This window comes from Bombus flavifrons, chromosome 15, assembly GCF_040668555.2.
Source record: "Bombus flavifrons isolate JBK064 chromosome 15, iyBomFlav1_principal, whole genome shotgun sequence".
Lineage (NCBI taxonomy): Eukaryota > Metazoa > Arthropoda > Insecta > Hymenoptera > Apidae > Bombus > Bombus flavifrons.
The window spans coordinates 2674530-2688848 of NC_138456.1; the positions used below are offsets into that span (position 1 = coordinate 2674530).

The following is a 14319-nucleotide window of genomic DNA, read 5'->3' on the forward strand; positions in this document are numbered from 1 at the left end:
AGCGCTTTGTATGATCAATAGCGAATTATTTCTTTGTTTAAAATGAAACATAAGGAAATGTCTCGAGATGCCGCACAATTTTTGTATTTATAAATATCAGCAGCAACTTCACGCATGTCATTTTGAATGCATTTAAAACGGTACAATTAAATCTCGGATTTCATACTTTGAATAACAATTTTACAATTTATCAGGTAAGATAATGGAAATAATTTTTATTTTCCTGTAAAATCACACTTTCAATTTCAACAGTTCTCAACATAATAAAGTTCAAAATTGCTATTTGTAATAATGATTCTTTCAATGGTGTATCGTATACATATTAATAATACTATAACCTGTGTTATCGTAGAACATAGCAGAGGCGCGTTACAAATTATCGGATCCCTGTAACGTTAACTCGTAGTACTCATGAAATATTTAATTAGCACGTGTTACGTGCGGATAATTCGAATAACGGCGAGAATTCTTTTGCTGAAATAAAAGGAGCATATAAAAAGAAGTTTCTGAAGCGAAGAACTAGGGAAAAGTTGTAAGCTTAAGCGTTCTCAGTGAGTGGCGCGAATCGCCGGCTGAAAGTACAATGGCTAAGCGTAGCCAATGGCCGCCGCTTCTGAGTGTCTCGTGTCGGCTCGGTTCCTGCTGATCGATGTGTTACTACGTGTTTTCGAACTGTGCTAACTCGCATTTGACTCGATCACGCGTACTCCTAATTTTTGATCGATAATATGTCGAGTCGGCAGTCGAAAAAAGAAAAGGTGCGTTCATTATGCTGCATGTCGCTCCTGTCTCCTCTAATCGTCTCTTATGCGATTGGTACTTTCGCATACGTGAAAACAGTGTTCCTTGGACGAGAAGAGATCGCGGGCACGCGCGCGCTTCAGAGAAAGAAGGAGTCCGTAGTCCGTAGTCTCTATGTGTCTATGGGCATGAGAGAGATATAGATAGTTAGACGATGACAGGGATAGGAGAGAAAAGAAAGAAGGGAGAGTAAAGAGAGTACGGGGAAACAACCCCGGTAGCCGAGACACCGAAGGGTGTAGCGTGATTCTGATTTCTTGATATTCGTTTCGTTGGCGCATTTTTCTCGAGCAAACGTTTCAAGAACTTGACAATGGTACTTTTAACTAATTCTCGCGTTTCCGTTCCGTGTGACATCGCAAGTGCGAGTTCTCGTCTATTTGCGGATCGCGTCTTGAATGTGAATCGGTGCTGTCGTGGCATTGTACGCTGGTATAAAGCGGTGCAATTAACTCGTTTTGTTCCAGGATGCGACGAAGATCGGCAAGGACAAGGGAAAGAACGGCAAGGACGGCGAGACCAGTGACGAGGTGAGGTTATATCGTTCTTCTATGTTCTTATTGATGTGGCTCGATTCAATTCGAGTCGACTTCTGTTATAGTTGATTCTTTCTGTCGTGGATCTTTCCTTTTCATGTTTACGCACGTCACCGATTCGTTTATTAAAATTATTTGGTGTCGTGTCATTTCTCTGAGAAACTTCATTTATCATTTATCCTCTGAAGACGATCCAGTGTCCATCTTCGACATCGTGTGCCACCTGAAATGTTTCTCTTCGTCGAGCTGTGTACACGCGTTTATTTCAAAATACACGCTTCTCTTACCATATAATTACTCAGTATTGTTTTTTTATTTAGCGAGTATTACACGAATACTGTTTCGTAAAACAATTTTAAAGTTCTCATTGAAAAAAATGTTGCTTGGCACAGGTGGCGCTTAAGCGTGGACTTAGTTGATAAATAGAAAACGATGTAAACGAAAGATGCCTTACGAATTAACTGATATATATTTCTCTTTGGCTTCTGTTTCTTATCATTTCGTTACACGCGAGCATATGTGGCTTTCCTCGTTAAAATAATTTATGATTTCAAAGATAAGCGGAATAATGCGTTATTTTCTAACACGCTTCCTGAACATAATTAATGTACAATCTATGTGGAGTGCAATCACTTACGGTATGAATGGAGCGAATTCCAAGCATGGAATTACCGCGCAATTAAATATATGCTAAACAATGTTAATAAACTGTAAAGAATAATATGTTCATTATTGTATAGCAAATTAATTCAGCTTGTGAGTTTGGCATTATATTTATATAATTTTTATCTTATTCGCTGATTGGTATGTATATTTAGTCGGTCCTTTTGCGAAATATTTCATATTACATTTTTTCTAATTTCTTCTAATTTCTACAATGTAAATAATTGGTTTTCGTATATCGATTAAAGAACGTAATTTATAATATTTATGGTTAATACGATAAAATTGACCTCACGTGATTTATAACAAATAATATTATGAAGTAGCATGGTATTATTTATGAAGATTAAATATTTATTTAAATATTGCGTAATTCACTGCTTAAGAAACTAAAGTGCGTCGCATCTGTTCAATTATCGATTGCCGATAACGAAAAAATTTATAATCGATTAATTATCAATTGATTGTATTGAAATGCGAAAAATTATTTCATGTTTGATTCATAAATTTGCTCTGTGTATGCAATATTATTTTACAATTACGATATTATTAATTATATTATAATAAACGACAATTTATCTCGTAATTAATAATAATTATTACAATAATAATAATAATTTATTATTTAAAGCATATAAATTATTAATCATGTATCCATGATAATTTTCGTATTGTAGTGCATTTTTTAATTTGTCTTAATAAATTTGTTTATTCTTGTAATGGTAAAAAGCAAAGTAGGAACTTTCAAAATTATATACATATATGCATGTATTTTCAAGAATATTCAATCAATCACAAAAATATTTAACAGAGCAAAAGATTTAATGTAGCATGTTAACAGCAAATATAGAAGCAAGAAAGATTAAAATTCATCTTACACAGCCAAGAGGGAATATACTTATGCCTAATTGTTATGGGATACACTTCCTCAAGGACTACCACCGTCAACTAGGTTCTTCAAGAAGAAGTTTTGTGATTGGTGTTGAAGTCATTCTTGCACCTCTATCTCAATTTTTTCATTTTACACTAGTAGATCCAAAATATTAATAAAAGTGTTGCTATGTACTATATAATTGTCTAAAAATCATTCACAAGTAATTGTCATCTTTTTTGGCCACTAGAGGATACTCTAAATGGACAACAGCTCAGACGAAGAGTCAAGACCAATAGTGCATGAATGGTTTCAAGATCAACCACAAAACTTCTTTCAAGGAAGCCAGGCATTAATGCAACGTTGGAACAATTGTGTTGAATGTAATGAGGATTACACATAGACTGACATATACATTTGCTTTTAGCGGACAATTTTTGTTTATCATTTCTGAATTATATATAATGGAGCACGATGAAATTTCTCTTGATGACATCTCTTTATACGATATGAAACATTTTCAAAGAACATACTATACTTTGATGAGTACTATAAGAGATATGTAAGTCATTAAACCAAATAAAAGTTGCACCTATTTCTATTTTAAGTTGTTCCATTGTTGAAACATAGATCAAGTGCACATTTAGACAAGGAATTCTCTTTCTTAATAGTCAAATTGTCAAACTATTTGTTGCTTCACATATGCAATTTTCATGCACACATTGTATCAGCAATTTTACATTGCATTATAAAACTTTTAACAAATCTTTATATAAAAAAATGTTGTATCCTTAAGTTTTTATCATTATAAAATTATTTCTATTCTTTCATAGACGAATAAGGTAGCAGGAGGACCACCGGTAACTGCCGCACCACCTCCACCAACGTTGATTAACAAAATCAAATACCAACCCGGAGGCCCTGTGATAAAGAAAGATAAACGGCAAAGTAGCTCAAGATTTAACATATCGAAAAATCGTGAACTTCAAAAGTTGCCGCTTCTATCCGGTAAGTCTACGAAATGAATTTTGTTACTTGAAAATCTGATAAAAAATTAAGTAAAAAAGTTTCTAGCTATTTATAGAAAAAATAAATTACAACTATTTTAATTATTAATATTTAATTATTGTTAATTACAATATTATTATTAAAAATATTCAGGATAGAAGATTTTTCCAGATAAATTGCAAAAATATTAGTTTTTATAATTATTAAACTGCGGATTTCTATGTATTTATAGGAAATTAAAAAATGTAAAAATGTATAAAATAGGTACTCCTAATATACAAAAATATAAAAAAATCTTCAAAGTGAACTACATTCTATAATATTTAATAGGTGGAATAAGTCTTTGCATGGGTACTATTTCTTTAGTTACGTTAATAAATCTATGAAACTACATAAAATTTCGCAGTTTAATAATTACTATAATAAGACTTAAAAAAAGTCGTAATAGTTCTCAGCTCGAATTATGATCAGATAATTTCCTTAGAAATTTCATCCTGCGACAAATTCATCAAGATTTATTAATGTCTTCAATGTTCTCTAAGCGAGCAATTCCGCTTTCTTCAGCAATGATTGCCACATAATGATTGATTAGTGTAACAAGTCGCCAAAGTAGGAGCAATAAACCTTTTCATTATTATCCTTTGCCAGGAATAAACCGCAATATACTTAATGAATGCACCGAGCGTATATTGGAGTGTATGTAGTTACTTATAGGTATATACCGGTGTTTTATGTAAGTTAAATTGCAGTGCATTTTGCCGTTTTGATAAATCGAAATGTCTCAATATAAAAAAATAAATATAAAATATAAAAAAATAATTGAGTGTGAAAAGATATCAGAGTGATTAATGTAGCCATTCTAATTAAAAAATTCACGGTGCATTGTATGCGCCTGCTGGGACTTAAAGAGAGTTTTCAAATTTTTCGTGAGAGACGATTTTGATCTAGAAATATACATCGTGAAATGTATAACTGACCTACATTTCCGAATAATCGAAGGTATCTTGAAGAACTTTAGTTAAAAAAAATCTTGTGGCGCGTAATCGAGATATTTGAATAAGTAACATGAATGAAAGCGAAATTTAATTGCGAAAAAAGGAATAGAATATTTAAGAAGCGGAGGAAGTAGGAGGAACGAGAGTTAAAAAGTGAAAGGATATCGAATATTCTTTGATCATTATCAATCAGATAGGGAACTTTATCCATGGAACAGAAATCCGTGGGGAAATTGGTGTATGGACGGTAGCATTTAAGTGATCGATGTATTGACCAGAAATCTACAGACTTCCGTTTGCTTGATGCATTTTAAATGATATCTGGATTCAAATAATCCTTAACGTCGTTCTAATAGCGAACACTTTATAAAATTAAATTCGCTTTCATTCATGAAAACGATATCAACAATATATATGTGTATCATCGTTGCCATCATGGAAACAGTAACTTTTTAATACATGTATGTACATACACACAGTGATAAGTACTACTGTATACTTTCTCCAATTGACTGTTTAAAAAATTAGTTTATTTTTTAATTTATAAATCAAACTGAAATTGATATAATTGTGACGCAAAAAAGACAATTAATTAAGTTACTTTTGCTGTTTTAATCCCGGTCGCAGAGGATTGCGAAAGCAGCTACGTCAGAACGTATCGATTGTAAGGCGCGGTGGTTCACGCATGCGCGCACGCGTCATTCGCGATTCCTACTTTTCTAACATAAACAGTCCTTTCTCGTTCAAACGGCCTTTGATAGCAGCGGTATTTTCTCTATTCGAATTCGTAACGCGTCTTTCCCCTTGATTCCACTGCGTCCATTACGAACCGATAAGTTAGGTGACGAAACGTTTACGAAATCCTCGTGCATTAATATCGACGTACGAATGGAGATGTGACTTGTTCTTGCTCCGAAAGAACGGTCAGTTACGTCGAAGCAACAGATTGTTATGTGAACAAGGAAACCGGTGCGTATAGGGATGTAATTTACCGTGAACCGAGCCGGGGAAAAGGAGACAAGTTCCGGTGACCGATATCAGAGAACGTTAGACACTGGTGGGCAATAAGATGGTTCACGTGGATGGATATATTCCTTTTTCGACTGGTGGCCTGCCAAAAAGTCCAAGCTTCCACCAGGGGCTCGCCTTGGCTACTGTTTTATCTCGAGAATCGAATAAACCTTACTTGACCAACTTCACTTCGCATTATCAACCGTTACGACCCCTATTAATCGGTAATGAAACCTCTGAAGTTTGCTTCTTGTCTTAATTCCAGTAATTGTCAAAATATACAGTCAGGGACAAAAATAAGTGGATAGATAGTGGAAGTGGGTATCAATGAAGTTTGATTAAACTACTACTGGTGTTGTATACTTAACTTTTACTTATTATATGTCGTTTTAATTAATACATTTATTAGTCATTTTCTCTGCCGGTTACAAGATGGAGTTTGGCCCACAAATTAATTTTCGACACATTTCTTCATTCCCTTTCTCACATCATATACAGCCTACATTGCACTCATCAGACCTATAACTACGTTTATTCTATATATATGGATATATAAATGTGTATATATATTATATTGTATATATAAATATATTCTATTGTTTATATATCCTTATAGCATATAGATTATATAGTAAATAAATAAAAGCAATGTCTACATTCTTGTGTAAATAGACCGCATTTAACAAAACTTCATTGGTACTTATTTCCATTAACTGTTCACTTATTTTTTCCCCGATTGTATGAACTCGTGTATTTAGAAAAGTGTAAAGAGGGAGAGGGTACGAGTGTGTGAAAGAAAGAGAAAGACATAGGTCAATGAAATAAGGTGAGACGTGAGAAACGGTAGAGTCCATGAGAGACGGATAGGATCTATGAAAGAATCTCCAAAGAGGGAGAAATTATTAATGAAAAAGACAATGAATAAATTTACGAGGCAGGCGTACGAAATTACGAAAAGTTCAAGACAAGTAACAAACAATTGAGAAAGGGAGTTTCATGAGAGCGTTTAAGAGGATAAGGGAGAGAATGTACGAGAAAAAGAAATGTGGAAAAGGTGGGAATTCATTGAGCAAAAGAATGGAAATCTATGCAAGAATGCGAGAGAAAGGGGAATGTACTTAATATGAGAGAAAGTTTGAGATAAGAGTTTACGAGTGTGAGAGAAAACAAGGTATAACAGGGATAGAAAGAGTCCATGAGAGAGAGTCCATGGTTGGTGTGAATCGTGTGTATGCATTGTTCATGGGTCTGTTTGTATAGAGGAGGGAGAGGAATTTATGGGGGGAAACAGAAGTATGAAAGAGGGAGAGAGTCCAAGAGAAAGAGTCCACGGATCTATCCAAGGTATGCATGTTTGTATATGTAAGTGACGTAGAGTGTGCGCATGTGTGCGCATGTGTGCGCATGTGTGCGCATGTGTGCGCATGTGTGCGCGTATGTATCCTCAGAGAGGGAAAACTTAAGGTCTATGTGAGTATACAATGTACCTGAAATCTGAAATGTGTTCATCAGATATTAGTAAATACACAAAATCCATGAACTCACTAGATAATTAAAGATCTAATATTTTTCTTTAGAAACTCAACAAGGAAACGAAAGAGAAGAATTATTCATCCAGAAACTACGGCAATGTTGTGTGCTATTCGACTTCGAGTCCGATCCTCTTTCGGATCTAAAATGGAAAGAGGTGAAGCGTACTGCCCTCAACGAGATGGTCGAATATGTCACCAAGAACAAAAACGTGATTACGGAGGCGATCTACCCTGAAGCGGTGAACATGGTAAGCATGACCTAACCCGAACTGCTTAATGCATTGCCAGTAAGACCAATTAGTAATTATAATATAGTAATTGCCATTACTAACAGATTGTTTCATGAAAGAAGGATTTCTGCAGATGTAATGAATTTATAGTGGTCATAAAAAATATATGGCACGTACATACGTGGCACTGTTATTTTTTAATGAATTTATTGTTAGGGCCTACGTTTCATTTTCAGTATTACAATTCAGTAATACATATTAAATTTTTGTAATTGTATGATGCATGTACTTGGGTCCAATTACTTAGTATGTAAATGTTATAACAAATACAGTGGCGTGTAAATACTTTTTGTAACTATTACTCATATGCGATTTTACTAATTCAGAATTCAAAATTTTTCAGTTTGCAGTGAATCTGTTTCGCACTCTTCCACCATCGTCGAATCCGAACGGAGCGGAGTTCGATCCGGAAGAGGATGAGCCAACGTTGGAAGCAGCCTGGCCTCACTTGCAACTAGTTTACGAATTCTTCTTACGATTGCTCGAGTCTCAGGATTTCCAGCCCTCCATCGCTAGACGTTACATAGATCAGAAGTTCGTGTTGCAACTTTTGGAACTATTTGACTCGGAGGATCCACGGGAAAGAGATTTCCTGAAGACAACGCTTCATAGGATTTATGGGAAGTTTTTGGGACTTAGAGCGTACATCAGGAAGCAAATAAACAATGTTTTTTATCGATTTATATATGAAACCGAACACCATAATGGAATTGCCGAACTCCTTGAAATTTTGGGAAGGTAACTTTGAATTTTTCATTGTAAACGATAATTGTTTTATAGTATGCTATATGTTTATCGATTGTTTGTTTGTTTAGTATAATCAATGGGTTCGCACTACCATTAAAAGAAGAACACAAAATATTTCTATTAAAGGTACTTTTACCTTTACACAAAGCCAAATCGCTCTCTGTATATCATCCGCAATTAGCATACTGCGTGGTTCAGTTCCTGGAGAAGGACCCATCATTGACTGAACCTGTTATTAGAAGCCTGCTGAAATTTTGGCCGAAAACACATTCCCCTAAAGAAGTAATGTTTTTGAATGAGCTCGAAGAAATTCTCGATGTGATTGAACCTGCGGAATTTCAAAAAGTCATGGACCCATTATTTAGACAATTAGCGAAATGTGTATCATCTCCACACTTTCAGGTATTGTCAATATTCTTTTTATTAGTGATAGATCATGTAAATTACAATTTTTGATATTATATGAATTAATATTTATAAAAAATATTTTATCGTGTTTTTATCAGGTGGCTGAAAGGGCTCTGTATTACTGGAACAACGAATACATAATGTCCCTTATATCGGATAACTATGCAGTCATCCTACCAATCATGTATCCAGCATTCTACAGAAATTCTCGAAATCATTGGAACAAAACTATTCACGGCTTGATTTATAATGCATTGAAGCTATTCATGGAGATGAATCAGAAAGTATTCGACGAGTGTACACAACAGTATTATCAGGTACGTTTTTAATTATTACGAAACAAGGACGAAGAAATAATGTTGATTGAAATATTCGTAGGATCGACAGAGAGAAAGGAAGTTTATGAAAGACAGGGACGAAGCGTGGATGCGCGTTGAAGCATTAGCAATGAGACATCCGAATTACAACGCGGCTCTAAAAGGTATTACGAATACAACATCTGGCACGATATTGCAACAACAATTAGACAGCCCTCCACCTGACGAAGACGGTGATACAGATCAGACTCCGCTCACATTGGAAAAGATAGAAGCGAAAGCGAACGAGGTATGACAGATCGGAATCGATCTTTCTCTCGTCCTTGATCGTTTGTTTATTCAGGAGTCTAAATTAATCTTTTTTGCCATAGGCAAAAAAAATGACCAACTCCAATAAAACAAAGCCACTTTTGCGAAGGAAAAGCGACTTACCCCAAGACACGTACACAATGCGGGCATTGTCCGATCACAAACGCGCAGACGAATATCTTGTTACGCCACCGGATCCTAACAATTGCTAGTCTCTACCGCAATCTCTTCCCATATATCCTCTCTTTTGCTGCAGTGATTTTGGGAGTTAGCTTTTTCGAAGAGAGAAACGAAACAGCGATGAGTCGGATCTAATCAATCGAGCGATCACAACATTCGACGACAACCGTCTGCAACAGAATTTGATCGTTTAGAGAAGTCAACATTGTCATAATTATCTCTCTCCTCTTTCCCCACCCTCCTTCTTGTATCAGAAAGTATCAAGATGTGTATTGTAATATCTTTTTCTTTGTATCTCGGTAAACGAAAAAAAAGCTTTCTCTCATTGCACCCAGCACATTCGGAAGATGTATCCATGTCCGTAGTAATCTATAAAAAAGAAAAGAAAGGAAAAATGCTGATAACTTCCTATATACTCTTCGAGTTGATTTACGTAAGGTATCGCGAGATTTATGAAAATACTACATACTCGCTATCAAAGAAATGAAAAAAAAACATGAGATGTAAAAGAAACCTAGTAAATAAGGGTCCTAAGTGTATTAAATAATACACGGAGTATTTTATAAATTGTAGATTTCTTGCGTATGGAGAAATCTATCGCTGACAATAAGACAGTTTTTTCACACTCATATGTACGTCTTCACATTCTTAAATTATCTGTGCTCGATGTTCAATAGATACTTGGCATACAGGTTAGATCATATACGAAGTTAATGGTCGAACTGAAAGCTCAAACAATTTATTTATTAAGATTTATTCGTAATTGTTTTAAAACAGGTTGTCTTGCTTTTGGCGGGGGATTTTCTTCATATCATAGGAATTTATGGTTTATCGAACACCATATATACAGGGTGAGTCACAATGCGTGGACAAAATTTTACAAGTTGATTCTGGGAATGATTTGGAGTGGATTCTTTCTAGAAAGTTTTATCTAAAAGAGTTAATAAATTCTTTTATTTTTTTATATATTAAAAGCGTATGAGATGCAAATATCACTAAGTAAAGTGATGAAACAATAATTTCTGATAAAATATTTCAAAGTTAAACATTCTTCTGAAAACACATCAAAGCTTTAACTACTTCTACATGATATTTTTTATTCAGAATCACCTCTCGAATTAATTGATAAATTTTTGTTCACTTGCGGTGATATACATCTTGTATATATACTCTAAATAAACAAAAAAATTTTATACGAATTCGAAAGGTCAGAAAGAATGGCCGCGTGCTTGATGTCGTAATAATTAACAATAATAAAAAAAAAAAGATAAGAAAACAAATTTTAGAATGCAAGTTTGAGGCGTTACTCTTTTGAGCGAGGTTTCCACTGATGCGCAAACGACAGACATTTAATGACACACAAGTGATATATAGTTGCTTCAACGCTACCAGCTCGTAATTTAGCGGCAAATAATAATAATAATAATAATAAAAAAAGAAAGAAAAACGAAAAAAATTGCAAAAAGAAATGAAAACGTCGTTTTAGAGTTAGATGAACGTGATAGCACTATTTTAGAATATCGATTGTTATAAATCTGAATATTCCTGAACGTACTACTTTTATATCTGTCGTGCCTAGATGCCTGTGGAACGCATTCGCAAGAATCGCCTCTGCCAGAGGCCTATAATTAAGAATCGTTAAAACAAAAGAAAATAAAAAAAAATGAAATAATAAGCAACGAGTTATACGTGACGTTACCAAAATGGTGTGATTGCATCACGAGTTTTTTCAAGAACGCTTACACAAAACGTTGCGTCGTTGCTCCGTCAGTTTCGCGGTTAACAAAATAAAGAGAGAAGTAAAACGTTATATAGTAGTTTGTCACTGGTAAGAGAAGCAAAGGAAAAGAAAAAGAAATGCGAAGAATAGAAGCAAATTTAGGAGTCGAGGAAAAAATAACGAGGATGGTCATTGAGCAGTGGTCCAGCTACGTCCTCAGCATCTTTACTAAAGGCTTTTTGGCTAATTCCTCGTGTTACTCTTGTTTATTGGATATAGAGATTCCGATACCATGAAAATAGTGAAGTTTAAAAAGAAAAAAAGAATTACGATCTAAGCGAAATATCTTTAGTCTTTGCGCTGCTGGCAGGCTGTTATGTTTAAACATTGTAAGGAATGAACTTGTTGAGAATAGAAATACGGTTAGCACTTATTATTAAATAACGAAAATTAAAACCAAATGAGATAAATATAAAAAAAGAAAAATTATTTACTATTTAATCGCCCCTTCAGGAGGAGAATGGCTGTTTTTGTTACGGAAAACCATTAAACGATAAGTATTCTTGTCGATACTTTTTATTATCAAGTGCAGTGTAATCTCGATACGTCTCATTGGAAACACACTGTATCTTGTGCAACAAGTATTTAATAATAAAAGTATTTTTAGTAAAACTATCTTATTTGAATAGGTTTACATATTCAATGATACTCCTTTCAAATTTCAATGAACAATAAGTAACTAAATTGCATTCGATCGATGTAATATTCGATGATATCGTTTCTGTTCATTTCATTCTGTTCATCATGTTCTGTTCATTAGCCTCCGATAGTGAAATCGCTAATGTGGATTATCGGGATTACATTGTATTTCTCAATCGTTGAAATCAATCGCGAAGAAGAATAAATACATAATACTGTTCGATAGAAGCGTCCCTCCGGTAATGCATGTTTCGAGGTTTCGTCTCTTACTGCGTCTATTCTTTCACTTGTATCATCTATGATACATCTTTGAAGTTTACGAATTTTATAGTAGAATCAGAAGACCATTCGAATTTCTCGTGCTTAAATATTCAAGAAGACTGTTACTGGCTCATCGTTGATCGAGTATTATCGAATTTTCCTGACTTCCGTTCCCGCAAATTGTGCCAGGTTTAAATAATATAAAACAGAAACGAGAGAGAGAGAGAGAGAGAGAGAGAGAGAGAGAGAGAGAAAATAAAGAAGAAAAAAAGAGAATGAGAGAGAGAGAGAGAGAGAGAGAGAAAATGAAATTTGATTTCATTCGATGTAGATCGTTCTCTTGTAACTCCTGTATGGGTTACCTCGAGTGAGTTTAAAGGTTCATTTTCAGCAATGTTTTATACGTTTTTTATGATATGAAAGTCAGCCAATAATCGTGTATTTTGTAGATAGAAAGAAAAACAATCTATTATGCGAAAGAATGATCTTAAATGTTTTATGTAAGGAGGAGCAAGGATTTTCTGAATTTAGAAAATGAGGAATCACGCTATCGTAGGCAGCTTTCGAATTTTGTAGAAACGTCTCTGTTCTTCCTTACGTAAAGTTCTACGAAATATTTGGGAGAACTATTATTCGATGGAGAATGAAAGCAAAAAAAAAAAAAAAAGAAAGGAAGGGAAGAAAGGAATGTTTATAAAATATAAAGAGATCCATATGTACAGTGACTCGCTTCAACACTAAAGATACGAATCTATGATGGAACGCGTACAGGACTGTGTATCAATGTTCGATTAACAAAATTTTTTTAATGATCGCCTGTCCGATCGATTCGTTTCCATGCATGCATATATTCCTTTACAATTTGTTGGAAGCATAATTTTATAATAAATAAATCATTATAATGAAACGGTATGATTTTCTTCCAGCCATGAATTCTCCAAAATCCTACGACTTTATAATCCCTGAAATTTTTGTCCTTTCTTAGTAAAAACCATTGTCTACGGCGGTACAGTTATAAATTCGCTTTAAAACTGGAGACAGAGAGCATTCGTCGGTGCACGGATTATAAACTGTGGTTACATGGCATCCTGAACGTTGCACTCAGACCAGCTGCAGTTTTGTTTCCTTTTTCGCCAGTACGTGTTGAGAGAAACCGCAGGATTCCACAGCTTGCGTCCACGATACAGGGCAATCCCAAGTTTCAATTTACATGACTTTTTATCAGATGTCGTCGAGAATATTTCTACAGTCCAGCTTACTCTTTGAATAATATCCGAAGGTCTTTGAAAGTATACATAAGAAGAAATAAAATGTATACATCGGTATCCGGTTCGTGTACAAGGTCCCTGTTATTTTATTCTTATATTCAATCCTTGAAATTCTTGAAAAAGAAATAAAGAAATTTCACTTTTTACTTTTCAGATATATTTATTACGTCGTATGTTCAACTACTTCAATGAAAATATAATATTAAACCAGTCTACATACCCGTCTTTCTGCCTTCCGCATAATTGATCTTTATTATTTTATATTTTCATTTCTATAGTGTTTCCATATCCTCGTTAGGACATTCTAAAGTCACATTTCATATACAGACACGTATCATATTTTCCATAAGTTGTTCTTCTAAAAATTTTTGCTCTGTAAAAAAACAACAGGGCCAGATACATCACCATCATCACCGTATCGATAAGTGAACTTAATTTTTAGAAACAAGGTTCCACGAATTTTCATATAGAAGTATACGCGCTTACATACATACACAAAGATTTATGTTATAAAAAAAGGTATAGGCTATATAAATACAAAATTATATCTGAGTCTCTCAGAAGCCAAACTGATCGATTCTACATTTTATAAGTTTCTCAATTTCATTATCTCATCACATAATTATCATTGAATTTATCGAAATTCATAAAATGTTCCTGTTGTCTTTTAACGAAAGTCGTATTTAACGTCAGAACTATCATA

At 34.3% G+C, this 14319-nt stretch overlaps 1 protein-coding gene across 4 annotated transcripts; it reads left to right on the forward strand.

Moving 5' to 3' along the window:
- Positions 1 to 584: 584 nt before the first annotated feature.
- Positions 585 to 10293, forward strand: LOC138187466 (serine/threonine-protein phosphatase 2A 56 kDa regulatory subunit gamma isoform). Of its 4 annotated transcripts, none has more exons than XM_069128281.1 (9): positions 585 to 758; positions 1269 to 1331; positions 3705 to 3879; positions 7463 to 7665; positions 8051 to 8445; positions 8523 to 8856; positions 8961 to 9179; positions 9241 to 9468; positions 9551 to 10293. In XM_069128281.1, the coding sequence occupies exons 1-9, from the start codon at positions 729 to 731 to the stop codon at positions 9698 to 9700; spliced, it is 1797 nt and encodes a 598-aa protein (XP_068984382.1). In that variant the 5' UTR covers positions 585 to 728; the 3' UTR covers positions 9701 to 10293. The 4 variants fall into 4 exon arrangements, with proteins under 4 accessions (XP_068984382.1, XP_068984383.1, XP_068984384.1 ...); XM_069128282.1 differs by lacking the exon at positions 585 to 758 and adding an exon at positions 840 to 1117; XM_069128283.1 differs by lacking the exons at positions 585 to 758; positions 1269 to 1331; positions 3705 to 3879 and adding an exon at positions 4708 to 6109.
- The last annotated feature ends 4026 nt before the right edge of the window (positions 10294 to 14319 follow it).

Coding starts and splice junctions, on each gene's coding strand:
- LOC138187466 (XM_069128281.1), top strand. CDS start 729: ATGTCGAGTCGGCAGTCGAAAAAAGAAAAG. Junction 1,332..3,704: donor ACGGCGAGACCAGTGACGAG/GTGAGGTTATAT, acceptor ATTCTTTCATAG/ACGAATAAGGTAGCAGGAGG. Junction 9,469..9,550: donor TAGAAGCGAAAGCGAACGAG/GTATGACAGATC, acceptor TTTTTGCCATAG/GCAAAAAAAATGACCAACTC.